The 24,629-nt window shown below is 48.6% G+C and overlaps 1 protein-coding gene across 3 annotated transcripts in view; it reads left to right on the top strand.

Moving 5' to 3' along the window:
• Zbtb16 (zinc finger and BTB domain containing 16) overlaps positions 1-24,629 on the top strand; it is a 171,138-nt gene that overhangs the window by 83,979 nt on the left and 62,530 nt on the right. For all 3 annotated transcript variants that reach the window (XM_048343875.1, XM_048343878.1, XM_048343877.1), the window contains exon 3: positions 3,225-3,322. In XM_048343875.1, the coding sequence (XP_048199832.1) occupies positions 3,225-3,322 (98 nt within the window). The remainder of the gene's footprint in view (positions 1-3,224; positions 3,323-24,629) is intronic.

Consider the following 24,629-nt stretch of genomic DNA (forward strand, 5'->3'; position numbering starts at 1 on the left):
GGGCAGTGTCCTTACCCCAAGGATTAGACAAGACAGGACACATCAGTATCTCCAAAGGCAGCAACAAGGTTCTGAGACCAAACTCCCGATGAAAGATAAATAGCAGCAAGTAAAGGAGACAACACAAGTCCTCTGGAGTAGATGGTTTTGAAATGAATCCATTGCTGGGATGGGTATAGGGTTTTAATTGGTCTGCCCTTGCCTAGTTGCTTGGGGGTTAGAGTTTAATCACAGTGAAACAATGGCAAATGGAGCATAGCTCAAGGAGAGATGTTGTCCTTTCAGAGGAGTCTCCTTGGAGGCTAGGGGAAAAGGGCATGGATAAGACTCTTGAATAATAAACTGTATCTCCAATCACTTAGCTGTCTACATCTGTTCACAGGTTGGGGGATGATGGGGAGATGATGATAGCATGGCTTGTTCAAGGTCATCTTAAAACAAGATGGTGGCCAAGTGAGGATGAGAATTCATCACTTTAGCAGTTTTCTGGGAGTTCTTCTCTGCCTCCTCTGTAGGAAGAGGTCGAGTGGTCCTCCCCTCTTCCATCGCACCAACCTCACTGCACATCGTTCTCATCCAGGGGAAAAAACACTGGTGGAGTCCCTGCCTCATGTGTAAGAGGCCCTGAATTCTCTCCGCAGTACCACCCAAAATACAACATTCATACTTACGGGGAAAAAATGCACTGGTATGCCCCAAGAGTGTTTTTGGCTTTCTTGTTTTGAGTGGTAATGGGAATTGAACCCAGGGCCTCTGGCATAAGAGACAAGTGCTCTACCACCGAGCCACACTACCACCCCTTCCAAAGACATTCTGAAGGGCAAAAGGAGAGGTCTCTCACCTCTCCTTTCTGAGGAGAGATGGGAGACCAAGATGGGGGTTTAGCCTGAGGGTGGCTCCCCAAATCTGAAGATGGCTCATACCAGAGTCCTTTTATGGGAAAAATAAATAAAAATAATCTAAATGGATATCTGTCCTCCTGCTTCTCCTGACAGTGTCCACCCCACCTGAGAGAGATGGGGACTCCTAGAAACTAACAAATCCCTCAGGAAAAAAAAAGGAGGATGAAAATAAAACTAGATCCCATATGTCCCTACCCAGCAGACTCATGATTGTGTGCGAGGAAGGAGTTCACCTGCCAGAGCATTCACAAAGGAGCCTCTGCCACCCTGTAGCAAACATCCATCATGCCCGGGCACAGGGCAGGAATGCAGCCCTGCCGTGTGTGTGTGTGTGTGTGTGTGTGTGTGTGCGCGCGCGTGTACGCGTGCGTGTGTGCATGTGCATGCATTCCCATGTATGCACAAGTTCATGCCTGAGAACTTAGTTCAAAGCGCAACTTTGTCCCAAACACGATGAGGACATGTCCCATTGTGAAACATATTTAGAGTTAAGGAGGTTCGGTTGAAATGTTCTGTACTGTTACTATTTCTCAATTTGGAAATAGCTCAGCCATGGCCAAAAATGAGATAAGAAGGGGGGTGGTGGTGTCCTACCATGGATGAGAGAGAGTGAGAGAGAGAGAGAGAGAGATTGAGAAATCATTTGTTTTTGGCAACGGGGGAAAAGTGAAGGCAACAAAGACAACAGTGTGGCTGAGAAGGAGTTCTGTCGGGAGAGTTCTGAGTGGTCCCTCCTGGAGACTTGCACACGTAGTTTGATAGTGTGTGGTACGTCCTCCGGCTCCCGATGGCCCAGGACCACTGAGGAGCCTCACCCGGGACAACACATAGTTGTAGCAGGCTGCTTGGTTCTCATTCTGGGATTTGGAAGTTGGTAGCAGTGGGAGGGTTGGGTTCATTGCCAGGAGTTTCAGGGCCTAATAACCCCCTTGTCCCATCTGCAGGTTTTGTTTTTTTCCTGGTATGGGCACCAGCTCTCTGGCCTTTTCCTGCAGTCCTAGCACATCAGCATTCTGATTTCAGTAGATGGTTGCCTCTCGGAGAACCCTGCATTCTCTTGCTAGCTCTACCACCCACAGATCCTGTCTCTGGCTGCTGCTGCCTGCCCTAAATCCTTAGGGGAAGAGGCAGTGTAGGCCCAGAGACTGGAGCAGAGATGGGATTGTGTATTCTGCATCCTGACAGTGGCCATGCGGGCCTGAGAGTGGAACTGTGGGTGGAAGGAAAGTCAGGGTTTGGGGCCAGCCTGCAGCTCAGAGCCTCTCCCCAGAACTCTGCTCTCTGCCTGCTGGCCCGCTTAGTTCCTTACGTCTTGTGGGCCCCATAGCTGGCTCAGGACTGAGCCAGGGGACTGGTAGGAAAGGCTGCAGAGGGGGAGTTGGGATGGGAGAAAGCCCTGTTGCATGCTGGGCGTGGGACCAGTTGTTGTCAGGGTAGTAACCCAGCCCAGCCCATCTCACAAAAGCCTAGCAACGACAAAATAAGATACCATACAATAAGATAACATGACCGCTGCGGACACCTGAGGTCATAGAACAGTGTTTTCCAGTATTCTCAAAATCCTTCTGACTGTCGGGGGTGGGGTGGGGAGGCAGAGCTAGAAGACACTTCTGAAGCTGGGGCTTAGGGGGAAGACGTGTGTGCTGGGGGTGACTGCCATTCTAAGAGCATCTGGGTGACATGTCCATAAAGAGAGCATCCCCTTCCTGTTTATTCAGGCCACTCGCTGTGCAGGGCCTGGGCAGGGGTAGAATCCAGGTACAGCCCTCTGAAAGTATGGCGGTGGAGAGCCAGGCGTGGGTAGTGGCAGCACAGCGAGGAGAATGCAATCTCTAGGCGAGCGGAGGCTGGAGGGCCTCCATTGATGATCCGCGCTTGTTTTGACAAGTGTTTGTTTGTTTTCTGTTTAATCTGTCGGACTCTCCTGGATGCTGTTTCCTTCCGCCCTCTGAAATGGAATCCGATTTTTGCCCCCTTGCATGCCAGTGGATGAAGCCGTAGGAAGTGCCCTAGGCTTCCTTCTTTCCCCAACAAGCCTAAGAATGAACGTAGCCACCTGACTTACCTAACCTTAATCCCGTCTGCACTTCACCTTTGTTACAGCAATTTAAAAAACAAAACTTAAAGAATGAACGCAGCCATCCGGGGGCCCCTGGAAGGTTGTCTGAGGATTCAGGATGAGCCTCCATCAGTGTCAAGTCTCCCATCTCTGTCCCCTGTTCCCCTGCCAGGGGGATGTTTCAGAACCCCCCAAACAGTGGGGTGGGTCTGTCTTCTGTCCAGCCAGAGCAGCAGCAACCTGTCCTTTTCTTTCCCCTACAGGAAGCTGCACAGTGGGATGAAGACGTACGGCTGCGAACTCTGTGGAAAGCGGTTCCTGGATAGTTTGCGACTGAGAATGCACTTACTGGCTCATTCAGGTAGGCAAAGATGCCTTCACCAGTCCATTCAGGTCTGGGCAACTACCTCCTGCCCATCTTCACCCCCAACTTGAGCCGGCTGTGACCCAGACATCCCCATACCAGCCAAGGTCTTGGGTCCGCCTTGTTCCTGGAAGCTTTTCCTCCAGGCCCCTGGAGCAGAAAAGCCATCCTAATGTGCCTGTCGGACGCAACGGATCGTCATGGTCTCCCGGAGTTCCCAGGGCGTTGCTGGCACCCATGCCCTGTGTGTGATCTACCTTCCAAAGTAGACTGCAGTTTCATTAGCAAAACAGTTGTCGAATTAGGTTCTCGCTGTCTAATGAATCTGACTATTGGGTTCACATTATACAGGAGCCTTTAATTAAATAGATATAGAAAGGTTGGAACACAAAGCTGGTTATAGCGTGCTGTCTTTTGCAAGTTAATTTTATCCAATTCTAGTGGGGTCGACTATGTGGCGGCTGATAATTTTGTTCATGTTTGGGCAAAGCAGCTCTGTCCTGTGAGGCGTGGAGAAGGGGAGAAGCCCTGACATCCAGCCTGCTTGGGTGTGCTAGCCAGGTTGGACGTTGTGGTTTCCAGGCCAAGGGGCTAACTGCCCACACTTCCCTCCGGGTCCCTCCTTGGTTGTCCTGCTCAGAACCTTGCCTTTGCAACCCTGAATGTGAGTTTTAGGAGAGAGGGGCAGGCTATGTTGTTTGGTCTCACTGCCCTCATGTAGGTACAAGGCAACATCTGCCTCTTCTTTCTCCATTTTGCCTCAAGCATCTGGCCTCTGTAGCATTTATGAATCCAGTGAGGGCTTGGAGGACAGATGAAGGTTCAAATCCTATCTGTGCCAGTTGCACATTGTATTAAAAGTGGCCAGATTTCTGTGTCGGTGTTAGTAATGCCAGTACACACAGTGCAAGTGTTGCTAACTCATAGGATTGTTTTTTAAAGAGTAAGGTGACAAAGACATCCGTAGCAAGTCCCCGACCTGTAGTGGCTGATGAATAGGTATCAGTGCCTTTGGCTTGTACCGCCTCTTTTTCCCTGCCTCTGGAGTAGTCACTTTGGGGCATGCCCTTATCACCTGACGGTTGGGCTGTTTGCTTCCTGTTCTTCTCCGGCTCATTGTGTTACCATCCTACCAATGCTTGTCAGTGGCTTTGCTTCAGTTGGTTGTGATCTGGCTGCAGAGCCCATGTGGCTTCATAGAGTCCTTGGGTTCTGGGCCTTGTGGCTTTGTTTTTACCTCTTTCTGCTTAGGAGAACCCTACCCCATCTTCCAAGATCCTTTCTACTATGCTATGTTCAACCAATCCCTCCACCTCCAATGAGAAACAATAGTGCCTTCTTCTGAATTGGCCATATTTCTTTATGTATAACTATCATTGAGCATAACCTTTCTTTGGTGTGTTACGGTTATTTATGGGCTTGTCTTATCTCCTCTACTTGAGAGGGAGGGTGTGATGGAGGCATGAATTTTGGCACCTACCCCCAATGGTGTGACCTGAGGCTCTGAGTTTTTGCATCTACATCTGTAAAGTAATAACCGCTGTGTGTGCACGTCTGTGTGTGGGTGTGTGTCTGTGTGTTTGTGTGTGTAATGGGATAACTCAAAACCTGGGTGCTGTGTCTTAGTTTATTTGCTCAAGGCTGGTGGTATTCTATCACTTGGACCACAGCTCTATTTCTGGATTTCCACTGGTTAGTAGGATATGAGTGTCTCATGGACTCTCGCATCTAGGCTGGCTTTGAGCCGTGTGCACTCTTCGGATCTCAGACTCCTGAGTAGTTAGGATTACAGGTGTGAGCCACAGGTGCCTAGCTGTAAAGCAAGAATCTGTAACTCTGCTTGAGAAATCTTAAGGCTCACATTGCCTGCACTATGCCGGGCACGTTACTTTCCCCCTTCTCCCCTCTAATAGTCTGTAAGCTCCTTGAGTGCAGGATCCGTCCCCAGCGTGTCTGCCACATCGCCAGGCATGTTATTGGAGTCAATAGGTATTTGTCACATGAGTCAAGTGCAGCCAGGAAGGCTGATGGACAGTTCCATGAGACTTCAGGCTCCTGCCTGGTCTCATTTGGGGAAGGGGGCATGCAGGAGCCCCCTGGCCCATGATAGCACCCCCCTCTTCCAGGTAGTAGGAGCAGATGTGAAGCAATCACTGTGTCCTTGTTGTGAATCCCATGGCTTCAGTGCCGGGTGTGGCCGAGAGCTGATTTCATACTTTCGGTGAGGTCTGTGTCTCCAGTTCAGACAAGCTAATGACTGTGCACACCCCTCTGTGGACCAGACTGGTGGCTCCCTGGGGAAGTTGTCTCTGGTCCTGCCTCAGATGTCACCTCCAGGCCCCATGGTTTCAGCCGGATCCCTCCAAGGCCTTGGGATTTGGGTCCTAACTTGCCCTTTCCTTGCTTGTCTCATCAGCTTGCCTCACCTCACGGCGAGGTGATCTGTCGCACTGAGCATTACTTCTCAGTGCCCTTGTGAAGGAAGATTTAGAGCTGGGGACAGGTGGTGAGTCGTGAGAGTATGTTAATTCATTCATCCTTGGACAGAGCTCATAGCCTATGGAGTCGGGGACTTCTCGTCTTTATTGATGAGTTCTTTCTATTGCCCCATATTTACCTCTCTCTCTCCCCCCGCATGCTGAGATGTCTTGGAAAATCAGATGGCACAAAGAGTTACGGGGCCTACACCACTCCCTGAACTAGTTTTATGCAGTGACATGGACCCCCTGGGGCCCCTGTGGAGACCTGGCCTTGTTGGGAGTTGGGGGTTGGGGGGCTGAGCTGCTAGTGCTGCTAACAGTGGTTTTTTTTTTACACATTCTGATGTGAGCCCCCAAGATGCCTGACCACAGAAGTCTGTTGTTCTAGAAGGCGTTTTCACTAAGATACATGAGATTTCCTGCTCTCTGTTTTGAAGGCTCCCTGCAAGGAGCTGACAGTGAGAACGGACTGGAAAGATGTGTAGCACAGATCCATGTTACCGCAGATTAGAGGTTCAGAGCAGTAGAGGGAAGCTTGGTAGAAATAGATTGTATTTTCTTGTGTTGGTACTGGGACTTGAACTCAGTACCTGGATATTGTCCCTTAGCTTTTTCATTCAAGGCTGGCATTCTACCACCTGAGCCACATATCCACTTCTGGCTTTATTTTCTGGTTAATTAGAGTTTCATGGATTTTCCTGCCTGGGCTAGCTTTGAACCATGATCCTCAGATCTCAGCCTCTTGAGTAGCTAGACTTAGAAGCATGAGCCTCTGGCACTGGACTAGATTTAAAAAAATAATAGCAGCCTACAGAGAAGTGGGTCTGAGATTTGCACTGGGGTCCTCGTTGCCCCTCAATGCTGCCAAGGCCCTGCCTAGGCATATCTTTTGCCGTTTGCGGCTGTTCCTGGAGCTGCTTGGCCTCCCTCCTCTAGCTCATTCTCTGCTGGCTGCCCTACCCCCTCCTGGCAAGCACTGCCTGTGTTTGTTATTGTAGTCCTGGCTTTGGGCCAGGCCTGGCTGCAAGCCAGACTTGTGGGTACAGTATGTACAGTGAGTGCTGAGCCATGCTTGTCATCATAGACGATTAATTTTTTTTTTCTAATCTAGTAGGGGTGGGGTGAAGGAAGAAGCAAGGAAAAGAAGTTTCTCCCAGACTGGGGAAGAGGCCGCCCTGAATTTCTTCGCGATGTTTGCTTTTTTTTTTTTTTATGAGAGGAGAAGGCTTTGGCTCTCTATCCTCTACATACATCTTTGCCCCCTTCTCTCCCTGTCTTCTCTCTCTCCTCCTCCTCATTTCCCTATCAGATGCAATCAGCCTCTAGGAGATCTGAGCAGGCAGGCGAGGTCTTATTTTCAGTGACTAGAATACTAAATTTACACTCCTAAATCAGTTTTCATTGTGTTGAAATTGACAATTTGTTTAATTAGAAGTTTGCCCTGTAGGAGGCCCTTCTGAGAAACAGAGCTTTCTCTCTCTCTCTCTCTCTTTTTCTCTCTCTCTCCCTCTTTCCCTCTCTCCCTCTCTCCCTTTTACTTTCTGTTTTTCAGACTTTTTTTTTTAAAGAACCCTAAATGGTAGGAGCGAATGTTGAGTTTAATTGAAGTTTTTATTTCGATTTGAATGCGTTAACTAATCAAGTGTTTATAAGCTATACCTGATGATAACAATAAGTTTAAATTAACCAACAATAACCTAACTCATTAACTAACGAGATGGTGTGGCCCAGCTATGCATTCTCCGAGGTGTTTTTCTAGGGTCAGAAGACTTGAGTATTTGGGAATAGACAACTTTCATCCGGGGCTTTACAAAGCCAGCCCTGCAGAGGGAGAGGGAGAGGCTTGGATGGAGACGGGAGCAATGGAATGTCCTCCCCCTGCACCATCTCTGTTCTAGAGGGACCCCAAAGCATCCATCCCCATTCTGGGGATGGGGTCCTGAGGCATCTATCGATGCCCTGTCTCTTTGCCTGTCCTTCTTCTAACACAAGGTATGATTGCTAGTTCTGGGGAGTCCCTGTAGAAACCCCAGCTCCAGCCGTGACTCCTCGGTTCTGAGCTTGGCCAGTGTGTGAGTTCCCATCCGTGTCGGGCAGGGCAGCGGTTCCACAGCTAGGCTTCACGTAGGAGTGGGTTATACGTGAGCATGTAGAATTGCTTGTGCTGTCTATCAGGAGAAGTTTGGGTGTTTCATTGGCCTGGCTTTATTCTGGGGGAGGTGAGTGTGTTGGGGGGGCAGTGTTTAATAAGCCTTAGTGATGTATCGGGCTCTTTGCATTTATAACAGTGAAGAATTCACTGCATACTTGACCTCAAGGAGCTAGAGTTGATCCGTAGAGGTCAGCCTTAACTATAACATCATGACGAAAGCACATGCGTACCCAACACCGGGAAAGGGGTGTAGGAGTTTTCATAGGAGATAGACCTTGAATAGAAGATGAGCATGGCATTCCGAAAGGGACTAGAAAGGGAAGCCCAAATGTCCAGAGGACGGGCCGTGCAGATGGAGGAAATCCACAGGCTGTGCCCAGGACATACGAAGGAAAGGTAATGTTGGCTGGGCTGGACTATTGTGGTCTTGGGTTTTCTCCTGCCCTGATTGGATGGCAAAGATGCTAGAGTGGACCTGGTTCCTTTGTTTTTCTTTTTTGGAGCACTTCGTTTCAGGGTTTGGGGTGGTTTTTTGTGAGTTCAAAAAAAATGTTAATTAGCATCAATTAGTTGCACAAAGGGAGTGTGTGTTGACTTGTGTATAAAGTGCATCTTAGCCAAAGCCACCCCTTTCCATCCATCTCCCTCTTGCTTTTCCCACTTCCCAAAGCCATCTCGTTGTTTCCTTGTTTCACTTTCACATGTGGACATAAAGTACTTTGATTATATTCACCCTCCACCTTTGTCTACTTCCCCCCACCCCCACATACACACACTAGTACCTATACCTTTGTGCATGTGTGCCACCACTGGGCCTTGAACTCAGGGCCTTGTGCTAGTGCTCAACTTGTTCACTAATGCCTTTTTCACCTTGAGCCATAGCTCCTACTTGTGGCTTTCTACTCATTAATTGGAGTGAAGAGTCTCACAGATTGGTCTGCTCCAACTGGCTTTGAACTGTGAATTCTCAGAACTCAGCCTGAGTAGATACGATTATGACCCCAGACTAACTAATATTACATTAATTGTTCAAAGGGGTTTTGCCTTAGTATCATTCACATATGCATATACCATACTTTAGTCAAATTGATCATAAATATGTATGTATGCACGTAGGATCCTTTGTATGTTTAGATATATTTATATTTTGGGCTTACCATTCGTATATGAGAGAAAACATATGACCTTTATCTTTCTGAGCCTGGCGTACTTCATTTAACAGTATGGCTTCCACATCCATCCATTTGCCTGCAAATCTATTCTTCTTTATGGCTGAATAATGTTCCATTGTGTGTCTCTACCACCTCTCCTTCATCCATTCATCAGTTCCAGGGTATCTGGCCTCTTTCTGTCGCTTGGCTATGGCTTGTTAGGGTTCTTAAAGTCAGAGAACACAAGGACAACAAGATAACTACAAAGTTCCCTGTTCCCGCAAGGAGTAGGAACAAGGTGGTCCTCGCACTGACGACTGGAGGAACCAAAGATGAGTGCTTGTGACCCGAAGCTTGGGATTGTGCTGGCCCAGAGCATCCTTGGCTGGACCATTCACTTTGTACCTTTTTCTGATGGAGGGCAGCTTTCTTTTCTTCCAGCTAGCTTTCTGCCACTGGAGGAAAACCAAACCCGGAGTCATCCAGGAAGAACCTCTCTTCCTTCCGCATGCTTTGAGAGAGGTGGGTACCACCTGTTTGGGTTAAGAAAGTGGAACAGATCAGCTTAGCTCCAGCGGGTTGGGCTGCAAAGCCAAGCTGTCCTGCCTTTGGTCTCCACGCCCTGGAGATGCAGGGAGGAATGACTGAAGCCACTTTCCCTGGCTTTCTCTTGAACACACACTTCTCCCTCTCCCTCTCCCTCCTCTGAATTTGGCCTGCTTCCCGAACTTTTTCCCAGAGTGGTGTCGTCACTGGCCTGCCGGCAGGTCTGGATGTTCTGCCAGCATTCCAGTGAGTTTATGATCGCTTGCAGATGCGGCTCCAAGAACACGCTGTACCCAAAGCAGAAATTAATGCAGGCTTGACTGCGGTCCAAGCCCCTACACGGGAGAGAGGAGAAAGAAAACAAAAACTGTTTAATGCTGTTTATAAATTATACACTGGCTGATGAAAAATACATTTCTCTCCGGTCCTCTTCCCCTCTTCCCCTCCCTTCTCCCTTGCTGCCCCGCTCTCTACCCTCAGCCCCTTCTCACTTTCTGCCTCAGAGCCTAAACGGAGCTATAAGAATATGGTTTTGCTTTTTAGCTCCTGTTTTGGCTGTGATCCGAAACCCTGCCACTGAATCACAGCCAGAGTATATTTCCCCTTTACCTGATGAAATATTCTGATTTTCCAGCCCAGATGGGGTGGGTTTTTTTTTGTTGTTGTTGTTGTTTTGTTTTGGTGGTGGTTTTTGGGGGGATGGGGGTAGGGAGAGTTTTGTTTAGGAGGGTCTGGTTCTATGATGGATGTAGGGTATGATGTTGGCCCCAGGGCTAGTAAATCTCCTACCCCAGTGCCACGGGGTATATACATGGTTGTCCCCCCCCACAACTCTCAAGACTTCACATCAGCCCAACGGCACTGAAAAAGTTTGGGAAGTTCATTGCAGGTCATTGTATAAATAAACAGTGTTTTCTGCTCCCTTCACCTACAGCCTGTGTGAAGAGGGGGGTTCACGTACAGCCCCCCTCCCTCAGTACACATGTCTCTGCCTCCATATGGTGCTGAAGCAGGGGTTGGAGCAGATCATTCTATCTACCCTTCTGGATCCCACCCAGCCTCTCCCTGTGAGCCCTCCCCACCCAACCCACCCCATCCCAATTTATTCTATAAATTCGTTTCCACATTATGTCTATCCATTTACATGGCTTTTGTGTTTTTTTTTTAATACTGCTAATGTTTATCATTTGCCCAACAGGCTCGACAGATTTTGCTTCCTGTAGAGCATCGAGGCTTTAGAGCCCCCTCGTTGCTAAGTAGCAGTCTCTCTGTACTGTAATGGGCTGATTTTGTATTCCGTTCAGTGCTGTATCTTATTTTTGTATGCAAGACAAAGTGTTTTGATGGAGGACGATTGCAGCAGTGTCTGGAGGCTGTTTGGAGTTTTATGGGCTGTACAGTACACTGTGTGCTCTCTGAACAGAACACAGGCTGTTGAATTCTGGATTGGATTTTGTCATCTTCCCCCCTACCCCCCCCCCCCAGAGGAGCCTGTCAGATAGAACATTACTTTTAGGGTGGAGGAAAGAAAGTGGAAATTATGTAATAACCTTTCTCTTCTCCACCCCCCCCCCGACTCCTCGCTGTGTCTCTCTCTCTGTCTATCCCCAAATGGGGTGGTTTCTTCTACACTCACCTCCTTTTATATTGCTACGTCATGTTACACAGCTAGGTGGTGATGTCCCTATGAGGAACGAATGGGGCCCTAGAGGGATGGATGCAGGGACATCTGTCTGTCTGCTGTTGATTCTCACATTCTCTCTTTTTCTCTCCCTTGCTCTTTCTGGGCTGCTTTGCTGGCCCTTGGTTTTGTCCAAAGACGGGGGGGGGGGTACAGAGTCGAGAGTTTTGCATGGGATGGGCCCAAAGGCCCCCCATCTTGCTTCTATTCAGATACTCCTCGCCTTGGGTTTTCTAGACGTGCACCTTGATGGGAGGCTTCTTGGGTGGGCTTCCGTTGCTGTGTTCTCCCTTGGCCCCTTCCTTTGGCCCAGTACCCAGGCTAGGTGGATGGGACTCTGTCTCAACCCAGCTGCCCCAGCCCTGCGCCTGTTCCTCTCAGCTCTCCTCTGAGGTCTCCATGATGGCAGGTATTTATTTTTTAAGGTTTGCTTTTTTGTTTTGTTTTGTTTTGTTTTTTTGGTCTCTCCTTGAATCTTCCTCGAATCTTCCTCTCAATCTCCTTTCATCTCTCTGTCACTGTCCTTGTGTCTGTGTCAGGCTCAGCCTTTGCACGACACTCCTTTGTATTTTCTGTCCTCTTTCCTGTGTCTTCATCTGTCTTTGTCTCCGTCTGTCTCAGTTGATCTTCTCTCATCGGGCTGTTTGGCTGGCTGGCTCTTGGTCCATCTCTATCTCTACCTCACCCCTTTTTTTTCTTCCCCCTTCAAAGTTCCTTATCTTGGAGGTGGAGCTGCAGTTAGAGTGAGGGAATAAATTGCCACTCAAAGCCCAGAGGCCTGGTCAGAACTCTTGAGCAAATGATCAGAGAATGTGCTCAGCATATGGAACCTTCTGTCCCTTGCCTTGCAGGGACCAGAAAATTGTTTTCCCTACATTTCCTGGGACCCTTGATGTTTTTTCAAAAGTTGAGCTGAAGGTGGGTAAAAGATGAGTAGGGTTAGGCTTTGTAAAGCCCTCGGGGAAGGGCTTTGCTCCTCAGAATCCCATCCTGCGGTCTCTGTGCTTGCTGGCGGCAATGTGGGTTGCACACCTGAGCACAGAACTCACCTGACACCTTGCCATTTGTTCTCTCTCCTGTACCCATGGCCTGGCAAAGCGCCTGGCACATCGAAGGCTTTGCGCAAGTATTTGCTGAATAAATATATGTCTGTAACTGAAGTGTTTGTAATGCCATGGGGATCTCCATTTGTTGGGGCCCAAGGTTCACACAGTTTTGGTTGCCCTCCCTCAGGAAAAACAATCTGACTGTGAATAAAGATTGTGAAGTCTTTACAACCCCTCCCATACTAAGGAGAGGCCTGGAGCTTCAGCTTTATTAGCCTAAGGGAATAGGGCCTCCGTAAGCCACTTGAAGGAGTTTATGGATGAGGACTCCCCCCCAGAGAGACCCAGCCAAGTAAGGAGAGATTCAAGCTGAGGACAAGATGGTGGCGTCTTCTTCACCCTGGGAACCCTCAGAACATGGGGCAGCTGCATTTGCTAGGCTTTGGGTTTATATTCTACAAAGTTCAGACCAAGTCTTCTTGCTTTTGGTAAATTATCATTGGTCACAGGGTCCTGGAAACTTCTTGGTATTTTATGCTCTTCTCAGCATGGCTGGTTGGGGTCAGGAAACCAAATTGCATCTCACCCAGATTGACAGACCTGGTAACATCCTGGTAACAGATCTGGTAAAATCCTGGCTTCTTTCTACATTGACTTTCAGTGACTGGCCATGGATTGGCATTAGCCCTTCCCTTTCCCCGGCATTCTTTCTTCCTAGGTCTGTGGCATTGAATTCCCTTGCCCCTTCTGGGGCAGTAGAGTCGTTGAAAGTCTAGCTAGGGCAGGGATCTGGTTCTCTCATGGGCATGGTTTCTACCTGGGGGCAGGGGTGGTAATGATGGGCGGTATCTCCAGAGGTTGAGATCTGTTCTCTGGAGCTTGAAGACTCATTTGTTACTGGGTAGAAATGGGGTTGGACATTTGGTAGAGAAGCTACAATTAAGTTCCCAGCAATGAAGGGCAGAGTTGTCATCAGAGAGAGAGAGAGAGAGAGAGAGTGAGTGTGTGTGTGTGTGTGTGTGTGTGTGTGTGTGTGTGGTGTGTTGGGGGGGGCAGGAAAAGAGATCAAGAAGCATTTACATGAAATACTCAAAATTGTTCTTCTGCTGTAATGGGCCTGCATAGACCATTACCTTGGAGATTTAAACACTGAAATGAGCCCTTCATATCTAGTGACTTCCACTGACATTCGTGACTGTTTGCAAAGGCGGCTTTACCTTTGAGTCTCAACGTCATTGTTTGTTGTTAATTTCTGGGGGTTGTTAGTGTGTTGCCTCCCCCCTGGATTCAGCCAGGAACGTGTTGATTGTGTGTGATGGACTGGGAATCTTCCTCAACAAGACCCCAGCGAAAGAGCATATCCAAATAAGCCTCCGACCTGCGGGACCTAGACCACAGTGTCCCAGGAGCCCTGCATGCTGGGAGGCTCAAGTTGACTTCGGAGGAGGCAGAAGTTTGCTTTTTTTTTTTTTTTTTAATAATTTGCGTTTCCTATGAATGATTCTGTGTTCTGTGCAATACTATGCATTTTCATAACTGTCTCTTCCACTTTGGGTAAAGGAAGGGAGGGAAAAAAAAATAACAGCAGCCGCCTTCTGTGGGCAAAGGAAGAAAACAAGAGATTGGGGCAGAGAACAGGCTAAATTTAAAATTGTAATTGGCTGACTTCCACTGGCTTGCGGGTGTTTTAATGACTCATAATAACTTCATTTAAAACCAGCTGAGCAGAAAATAGATTGGAGAGGAGCCTCGGGCCATTATGGATTTGTTTTTTTTTGACAAGCTCGGTTTTCAGCAGCCAGGAAGGCTCTCAAAGAGGGTTTGGCTGTGTTCTCTCTCTCTCTCTTTCTCTCTCTCTCTCTCTCTCTCTCTCTCTCTCTCTCTCCCCTTCCCTCCCTCCCTCCCTCCCTCCCTCCCTCTCTCTCTCTCTTTCTCTCTCTCTCTCTCTCTCTCTCTCTCTCAGTGTGGTGGTCTTTTTGGAAGTGACCATATAGAAACTAGGGCTACTTTTTCTTTCTGTATGTTTTTAAAAAGCTCTTCCCCTTATCCCTTTTTATATTTTAACTGATTAAAAATAGATGCCTTGAGGTATTATTTTAGCATTAGTAGGGTTCCCCCCACTTTTGATGGTGGATAAATGGAACATAAATAAAATTGTTTTTTTGAAATTACTGAATTAATTAGGTAGTAAAGCAACTACAAGGCATCAGTTTCCTTTGCTGGGTGTTTTCTCCTCTAGCCTCGATCCATATTTGTGGGGCGTTTCCCTTTTTCTCTCAATTCCCTTCCCTCCCCACAGCCCCTCCTTCCCAAGTCACAATACAGACCCTCCCTTTGAGTGACAAGGTTCACCTACTATCCTGGCAATGGCTGGATGATTTTCACAAACTGGTAAGGTTTTGACAGTGTCGATTCTGTCCTGTTACCCAGGGTGCACCAAGAAGCACAGGTTTTGGGAGTTGGCAGTCAAGGCTCTGCCCTGCTTCTGGTGGATTTAAATAGATCCTACCTATTTTCCATGTCAGGAACCGTGTCAGACCAGAGAGGGGACCCATCTCTCCTCTCTCTTGGAAATCAGCAGCTCAGCTAGAGGATGCCACCCCCATCTGATGGCTCTTAGCCACTTATCTATTCTCTCCTGTGGCACCTGTCACCTTCTTTGTGAAGTAGCTCTTTGTTTGTCCTGTTTCATCTACTAGACTCTAAGCTTCTTGAGAGGGTGCGATTTATTTATTTCCCTTGTCTCCATAGTACCTAGCATTGTGATCTGTAGGGTGGTTACAGCTTCGATATTTGGGGGTTTTGAGTAGATGAATGGATGAAAGACAGGTGGTTGTGAGTAGACCTGAGGTGCTCCCTTTCTTCCTATAGCCCTGGCAGCTTGAAATCTGGACAAGGAGACAGGAAGGGAAGCAGGAACCTTGTGACTGGCATGTTCTCTTGCATCATCTCCTCAACCTAACACATAGCAGGCTCTAGGTCAACATCTGTTGAATACATGAATTGCTGAGGATGGATAGTGGGGCTCAGGAAGAAGAGAAAACACCTTTATTGACTGCCTGCTTGGTTCTGCATATCTAAACACACTGACCTGAGCCTTGGAAGTAGACCTGCAGATTCCATTGTGCAGATGAGAATGTGAAGGCTTAAAGAGTAAACCTGGCTACAGTCTCATAGCTGGGAGATGGCAGAGTTGGCCTCAGATTCAGATCTTTCTCTGACTGCTTTTCAGGTGTACGTAAGTGCTGTACCCATTCCTGGCCTGGTATGCTTTTGAGTGTCTGAATCTCAGCTTTTCAGTTTGTAGAACTAACCAGTATCTTAGCGACTAGAGAGCTAAGACCAGAAAGGCCCTTATCCCCAGAGAGGCCCTGGAGATGGCACAGTAATGGACTAATACCTCAGAGTTCTGCACCTGGGCCAGTCACCAGCAATAGGGGCTGACTAGCCTCTCCCTCATCAGCGGGAGCAGCTTGTGTTCAGTGCTGGTGAGATGTGGCCATTACTTCTCCATATTGTCGTATAGGGCCCAGAGGCCCTCCAGGGCTCTAGAACCCCTTTGGGAGCGCTTCAGGAAGGTTTGTGTGTCAGTATGTGGCTTCTACCCCAGGAGACCTAGGTTGTGTCATATTCTCCCTCTTTCCCCTCCCAAGCACCGCATAGAGAAGCGAGAAGAGAGAGCTAGCTGCCTATGGTCCCCCTGGTGTGGTTACCTAGTTGGACGCTGTGTTCCTGACTCCTAGGGGTTGGGAGTAAAAGAGGCAGCTAACCTGTGTGGCAGCCCGGAAATGTGGGATCTGGGACCCTGTGGGCTGTTACTGGGGCCTTAGACTTCCAGCATCTCGGAGCATGACCTATCAGGAAGATTGAAAGGCTATGCCCGCTCTCCGACGAACCTCATTTCCTTCAGGAACACAATGGGGATTCTGGAACCTTCTCCGGGGAGTGAACATCAGCCTAGTGGGAACTAGATCATGTAAGTTGCATAGCAGAGAAACTCTTGACTATTCTGGGTCACAGGCATGGCTCATTTGTGGGGGGAGAGGGGTTTGAAGTAAATGATCATTTAGCGACTGAACTGAAGGCCGGTGATACACAAGTCTTAATAGAAAACAAGAATTGGAGCCCTTGCTGGTGGTCTGGTGGACCTTGGTCCCTGGCAAGGGAATAGATGGGCTGCATATAAGTTGACAGTAGGGAGAATCCCCAAAAAACCTGGACAGAAGGGATTGGATGGGGCTTTCCTGGACTATCCAGAAAGAACTCCTGGTAGAAGTGGACCCACTTTTCTCCTGTGATCTGGAACCAGGAGGAAAGGATGCCTCGCGGCCTCCTCTTTGTCTTCCCCACCACCATCTTCACAGGCTTAGTGCCTAGGGTCCTCAGGTATCTGAGAATATTACTCTCAGGCTGAGAACCATCCCACTCCGTCATCTCCAGGGATCTTTTTGAAGTTGCCAGACATGCACATGTGTGAAGGTGAAGAATCTTCACGGGGAACATGGACCCAGAAGACAGAATTCTCGCCCAGGACTTGATAGGAACCCCAAAGTATGATGTGTATGTGTGGAGCTCCCCAAAGGACTCACTCACTACAACTACAGATGGGGCCTGCCCCTCGGTGAGTTGGTTGAGGGAGACTTGACCAGTCATGCAGATGGTCCTAGCAAGGGCACTGAGGGCCCCAGCCCACGCCCTCGGGCCCTCAGGGACATTCAGGTGTGTGCGCTGGTCTGGTGAGGGTGAATTGACTTCTGCGCAATGGAAGGCAGCAGGAGGCAGGGCTCTGGCCTTCTGTGGAATTAACTCCCTTCACGATTCAGCCAGACACAGACACTTCTTCTAGACTTTTCCCCCAGCAGTCGTTAGCACACTCCCTTGTCCTTCCCCCAGCCAGGGCCCATTTTGGATTGGAATTCTTTCAATCCAAAAGGAAAAGAAGCAAAAAGGAAAAAAAAACAACACCAAGTTCTAAACTTTTCATTAGGTAGTTGGGATAAAAAGCCTTCTGGGGTAGATGGATTAAACCTCGCAGCTCTCTTGCTGACTATTATAAGGTAATTGAGCACGGGGAGCTTGCTGGTGGCTGCATTTCATTGGAGTAATTATGCAAGGCCATAGTCATTTCAGTAACAAGGTAACTCCAGGTAAGCAGAGAACACCCTGAAACTTTTGATTTGCAAGAATCTTCCTTGGTTGCCTTTCTGAAATGAGCCCGAGAAAGACAAAGACCTGGAGATCAGACTTTGCTGTCCCTGTGGGATTACTGCCTGAACAGCTCAGATAGATCTTCCAAGGGGAACACCCCAGTAGCGCTGGGAGAGCCCTGTTTGGGGATGGGGGGCCCGGGGGGAATGTCTGAGAGTCATTCATTCTGGAATCAAAGTCAGACAGAAACAGGTAGAAGCTTTGAGGCTGACCAGGGGGTAAGGAGATGCACAAGGCAGGACTTGATTAGAGGTTGGTATTCAGTGGGATGACACTCTGTCTCTCTGGGGTCTGTCCAGCCTGAGTGGGCAAAACATAATATTTTCAGTTATATGACAATCCCCAGGTCTTATATATCCCAAAGGGTTCTTTTTGGATATGTGTGCCAGTACTGGGGCTTGAACTCAGGGCCTGGGCACTTTGCCTTAGCTTTGATTTTTTTTTTCTGTTTTTTTTTTTTTTTTTGGTTGTTGTTGTTGTTTTTGCTCAAGGCTAATGCTCTACCATTTGAGCAATAGTTTTACTTCCAGGTTTTGCTAGTTAATTAGAGATAAGAGTGTTATGGACCTTTCCTGCCCTGGGTGGCTTCAAATTGTGATTCTCAGATCTTAGTCGGATCTTAGCCTCCTGAATAGCTAGGATTATAGATGTGAGCTACCAGCACCTGGCTCTGTCCTATAGGATTCTTGATGGGGAGACTGCCTTAGACCTGCCAGCTTCTCCTTAGCCTGCTTTTACTCAGAATTTAATCAGAAGATAGAGCCTGGAAGTACTACCCACAAAGCCTGGGCTCAGTGGACGAGGAAGGGCCTTGCAGTACCCTTTGGAAAAGGGCCTGGGACATGGCCAACTTGAACATGTCCTCTGGGTGGCCGTGCCTCACCTCTGGCCTGCTGCCCATCAGGATTGAATCATGCCTCCAGAGGACAGCATGTAACCATGCTTCCCATTAAAACTCTTTTCCCCCAGGTGACAGGAAGAGTCATTGTCACCAGAGCACTCCATCTTTCTGACACCGTGTGGCTGGCCTGGCTTTCTTCTCCCCGCTCCTCAGCCCTGCATAGCCCAGAATTCTGCTGGGGGGTGGGTAGGGGCCTATGTGGAGCCACTTTTCTTTTCTCTCTTAAAGTGAGCCTTTCATTGTGTTCTTTAGTTCCCAGTATGGTTTCCAGGCCTTTCCTTTCCCTCCCATCTCTGGCCTGGACTCAGTTATCAGTTTGTCACAGTCAGAGGCTGGCTGAATCGAGGCAGGAATGTGGTGTTTGGTTAAATTGTAAAATTAGCTAGGAAAGTTAATGAGGCATTCGGCTTCTGCCTTCCAAAGAGCAGGAAGCTTATGAAGGTGTTTCAAGCACTTTGCCTAAGAAGGAAAGGGAGGGGACAGAGGTATGCAGGCATAGTGGCCCAGGAATGTGGAAGAGTCCTATCCCAGATGAATTTCCAATTCAGGGCCATGGATGGGACCTTTTGAGAGGTTTTCCTCTTAAAAGCAAGCTCCTGCACAGGGACAGGCTCCCTCTGACCACTTTGAATCAAGAGGGATTTCCTTTCATGGGAGCCAGGAGGCCCCATGACTTCCCACAAGCGGCTATGGGTAACCATTCTTGAACCCCAATTCTTCTGGGGGGCCTCAGGGTGAGGGAAGGAGCAAAATCTGCCCACTGAATCTAAGAAAGAAGGAGACCAATGATGACAATGCTAATGGAGACTTCATTAACCTTGGGCCTGCAGGTGCCAGGCGATCTATTCCACTGTCTCACTCAACCCTCACATGACCTGGTTTAAAGTTGGCACTGCTGTGGCATCCATTTTACAGATAAGGAAACAGTGCGTACCTGCCTGTGATCATCTCAGCAAGTAAGAGGCAGAGCTGGGCAGTACTTCCAAGAATGCCTGACCCCGAAGCCCCTGGCCTTAGCCTCAAGTGGGCAAAGTTGTGTCCATCCCTTTCCGAACTGCCCACTTCTCTGGCCCACTGTTCCCATAGTATAGATTACACACTTGCAGGTAACACGCCCTGAAGTTTTTGGCAGTCCTGGTCTCAAAGGTGCATGAAACAACGTTATCAACAGTCTTACTTTCTGCACTCACCAAATTCACAGGTCCTCTAATTACAGCAAACAAACCATACTGTTGTCAAGCAGCAATCCGACGTCATCTAAGTTATCAGCAGTACTTTAATAACGCCAGGTGCTTCCCACCAGACAGCCACCCCATGTAGACCCCTTGCATCGGGCATACCAGTGAAGGCTAGTGGGATGTCCCCACTGGCTGGGGAGATGGGCATTGATTGTGACAGGCAATATTTCTGTGTTGAACAGTGTGGCGCCTCCGGGCTTCAGGATTTTTGAGCCTGCAAATGTCAGTGTTGTAGCTGTAATGCAACACCTCAATTATGGTGCAGGGGGTAAGAGAGCCAGACTCTGAAACCTGCAAGGTTCTTTAGATCCACGGCCTGAGCCACAATTAGGGTTTCACAAACACCAAAGGCAAGCCAATGAGTGTCATTTTTAACCAGTTTGAACATTTTACTACTTCCTCACATCAGAAGCACCCGGCCTGGAGAGCTTGCTTCTTGTCCTCAATAAAGTGATTAAGCTGAATGGGTGTTGGGAAGTATTATTAGGCTGAGGAGGGCTAAAAATAGACATGCTCTGTTTTCTGAAAGCCACAGCAGGCCCAGAGAGACTGGCAGCCTTGTGGTGCCATGGAGAAGCCCGGCCAGGAGGAGGGGGGAGAATGGCGGTCCCCAGGGTCTGAGATGGGATGGTGGGTGTGGCGTGTCAGGTGGTAGGGCCACTCTCCTCAGGAGTAATCCGAAATTGACGTGTCCAGCTGAAAGCCCTCTGTACAACTACTTGGACGAAATTCTTTTTAAAATAAGAAGTTGGGCAACTCTTGGCTCATACCTATAATCTTAGTGACTCAAGGAGGCTGAGTTCTGAGGATCATGGTTCAAAGCCAGCTAGGGCAGGAAAGTCCATGAGACTTGTTTCTCTAGTTAACCACCAAAAACTTGGAAGTGGAGGTGTGGCTAAAGTGATAAAGCATCAGCCTTGAGCAAAAAAGCTAAGGGACCAGCTGTCAGTCCCTGGGTTCAAGACTTAGTACTGGCAGGCACATGTGTTTGAGCACAGACGCACATTCATGTACACACACATACTAGTAGAGTCACAAAGGACATTTTGATTTGAAGAGTGTGTGTGTTTGTGTGTGTGTGTAAATTGGCATATTCAACCCCATGCTCATTGAATTTTCTTGCTCTTCTGAGGACAGGGGGTTAGTTATTAAGGGGAGGCTCTTAGAGGCACGTGCAGGAAGGGGGAAGACAGAAGAGATTCCCGGAACAAAGAGTGAGGATCCACTCTTCAAAGTAAGTAGGGGGCTCTGAAAAGATGGAATAAAAGGACTTTCTGGTTAACCGAAAGTCAATCAAGCAAACCTTGTCTTCGCAGTGTGCCACTGTCATTCATCAATGTGAGAGTTCATGTTTCTACGTGCAGTGCATATGATTGATAGTTTCCCACGACAGAGCATCTTGCTTACTTAGAGGTCAAAAGGAGAACTGAAGAAGGAGAATCAAGCCTTGATCCTAGAATATGACATGCCCACTTAGTGTCTCTGGCTGTGTCCATCCTGATCACTTTGAAAGCCCTGTCCCTTTCATGTCTTTGAGTTCCTTCCTCTCTCTAGGTGGTGGGGAGGGGCTAAGCCTTCGCTCTCCATTCTACAGATGGAAACTCTGAGGCCAGACAAAGGATGCATGTAGAAATCTATATGATGAAGTCTCCAGAAGAGCCCGACCTAGAGCCTGGTACTGCTGCTCCCTCTCTAGGCTCTTTGTAATGGCCAGTGGTATTACCTTGCTGGACTGGGAGCTGAGGTTGCTCTTCATGGGCAGAAGGACTCAGAGAGAAGGGTAGGAAATGAAGAAGGCAGCCCAGGAGAGCCGATGGGGGAGGTTCTCCAGATCATGGGAGTCAGAGTATGGAAAAGAGCAGAAGGTACTGTCTCCAGACTTGTTAACAGGAATTTCTCCCTCTTTTACTGTGTGTGTGTGTGTGTGTGTGTGTGTGTGTGTGTGTGTGAATGTGTGAATGTGTGAATTCTGTGCCTTGAACTGAGGGCCTGGGTGATGTCCCTTAACTCATTTGCTCATCCCAAGGTCTCCTCTTGTACAGAGTGGAGTGGACATTGAGTCACATGAGTGCCCGCAGCAGTAGCAAGCTGAGTTCTAGAAATCTGGAAATGAGCCTCATCCCCGGGGTTCTCTCCACCTATCCTTTGACTTGGGGCCCTGTATGGCAGGTTCATCCCCCACCTCCTACCCACCCCACCCCCCATGCTACAGAGAGGCAGTGTCCGCTACGGCACCCTTGAGCCACATCCTAGGTCACCACCGGCTTGAGTGGCTCTCCATCCCGGAGCATCTGCCCACCTGCTCCTCATTCCTTCCCCCCTCCCCCGAATCTGTGTCTGACAGAAATTCTGGTCCTGAACCAGCCTTTCCTTTTGTTGATAAGGGAGAAAGAGAGCAAGAGCTGGAGAGAGCGAGCGAGTGTGTGTCTGCCAGCAGCTCCTCCCCGGGAGTACACATCTCCTTGAGGGAAGGAACACGCAGTGCTGGCCTTTGGAATTGGCAGGCAGTGTGCTGTTCTCTGTCTGATAAGAGGTACTGTAAATAAAACTGTACACCATGGCCTGTTGTAAAATGCCCTGCGTCTGTACTCATTGTTCTCACAGCTTATGCTTTTTTTGGGTCTGCTGTTTTGGTACACCCTGTACTTCCTTATGTAAGCAGGCATGCATATCTCATTAGAACATTCAAGATGTTTATTTTAAAATCTCAAGGAATTAAAAAAAAAAAAAGGACGCACCACTAACACGAGATGCTGGCAGGCTCTAGGTATTTTTTCAGTGGTTCCTTTTTTTTAAATTCTTATTAGCTTTCGGGTTTGGAGAGGGAGGGCTGTTTTAATTTTTTTTTTCTCATTGGCTCTGCCTTCCATCCTTCAGAGGGACATCACCCTGCATCTGATGGCCTCCAGCTTCTTTTATTTCTTTTCTAGATGCTCTAGATTTCCAGCCACAATTCTGATTAGGAAGACAAGTGTTTTGTTTTTTTGGGGGGTGGGGGGTGGGGGGAGGGTTGCCAAGGAGGAAAAGCGAGAGGAGGGGGCCAGCTGGGAGGAGCTTGTCCTGGCTTCTACCAAATTCCAGCTCTTGTTTCCATTGGAACCCTGGCATTCAGATAAAGCCTTATGTTTTTATAAGTGCATTCTTGGCTGGGCACCCTCAATTGATTCCTGAGAGTTGGGGTGATCTTTACCCCCCACATCTGGAGGCCTCAAGCCAGCTCAGTCAGGCTGTGATGTCTTGCATCCTTTTCTCCTCACCAAATCAACCTGGACCTGCTTTGTGGATGCCTCTGTCCCCTAAACTCTGTCTAACCTTCTGGAGGTGGCCCCTTTCCCATACCCCAGTAGTCAGGGAAAAGGGAGATAAGAGTGAATCTGGAAAACCTCAAATGGCCAAGTCACCAAACCACCACCAATATGGCGTTGGAAGCATCCTTGAGCTGTGGTCTGCAGGGCCCTGGAAGTCAGGCAGGGGCAAAGATGTCTGTCTGTTGTGGTGACTACCAGGTGAATAAGCTGGACTGAGCAAGTAGAAGTCTCACAGAAGTCACTGCCATCTGTGGAGGTCCATGCTGGCCTTCCTGAGGTCTGCCTGCCAGCAGAGGCTCACCAAACTGGTATGGGGTTTGTGTGTGTGTGTGTGTGTGTGTGTGTGTGTGTGTGTGTGTGTGTGTGTGTGTGTGTGTGTGTACATACTAGTCAGCTTCCCTTCTCCGCCTTCCGATTCGTCTCCCTTCAGCTTCCTGAGCTCCAGTCAGAAACCCTGTCCTTGAGTTTCAAAATTAAAAAATAAGAAAGGGACCTTAGAGAACCCAGAGTTTGGAGAATAAGGACTCTGCCACCCCCTAGGGGACAGCCTGGCAGGGCCCTGCATGACCATGGCCGCTTTTCCAGGCCAGTTTTAGAAGCAGGAACCTGCACGAGCGGTTCTGGAGGTGCACACAGGCTGCGTGCCAGGCATGGTACAGAGCCATCGGGATTCAGAAGAGCCCACGACAAATACAAGCCTGCTCTCAATGAGCATGCAGTCTGTCTGCTAGGGGAGGCTGCATAGAGCCCGGAACCACAGCAGGACTGAATGGGGCTCCTGGGGCTCATCCGGGTAGATTTATGAGCTGAGTCAGTGAATAGCTACTGGAACTGACATACTGGCCCTATGACAGAGTTTTGTGGTTCTTTCAACAAAACCATCTCTCACCTTTAAATCAGAGGGACTTTGGGAGCTGTGTGAGTACGTGGTGGAGACTTGCTTTATACAAGATAGATGGCTCCTACATAACTGCGCATTGAGTTTCAGTAAAATCAATCATACTTTAATTGCACAGAGGGAGTTCTTCTTTAAAGCGGTAATGAGTGGTGATGACGGTGGCTACTATTTACTGTTTCTATGTCTCTACCTACAGACACGGAGCCCAGCACTTTACTTACCTTGTCCCAGCTCTCTTGAGGAGCCGACTATTCCTGCTGTTCCCCTTCTACAGATGTGGCCACGTGCTCACTGAAGTTAGGACATCTGCTGAAGGTCATAGCTAATGACGGAGCTCTGTTGGGATTTGAACTCTGCTCCGTCTGACCCAAATCCTGAGCTCTTAACCACACTCCATTACCTCCTGAGGAAGAATTAGCTTTGCACGGTTCCTTATATCTGCAGCAGAGCGGCCCTGTGACTAACAGGGACCTAAGCGATCCTGACTACTCGTGGCCTCCCCCAGTCTTGGAGTAGCTTCAGTGAGGCAGGCATTGTACAGGTTCGTTCATAGACAGGACATGACTTGGGTGAGTGGCTGAGGCAAGATGGGGACCAGCGCTCCCCACTCCGCATCCTGAGTGAGTTTCTCTTCTGTGATGCGCTTGACCGTGTGATTGACTCAGAGAGCAGTGTAGCTTTGCTCTCTCTTGTTA

Source organism: Perognathus longimembris, chromosome 3 (assembly GCF_023159225.1).
Source record: "Perognathus longimembris pacificus isolate PPM17 chromosome 3, ASM2315922v1, whole genome shotgun sequence".
Lineage (NCBI taxonomy): Eukaryota > Metazoa > Chordata > Mammalia > Rodentia > Heteromyidae > Perognathus > Perognathus longimembris.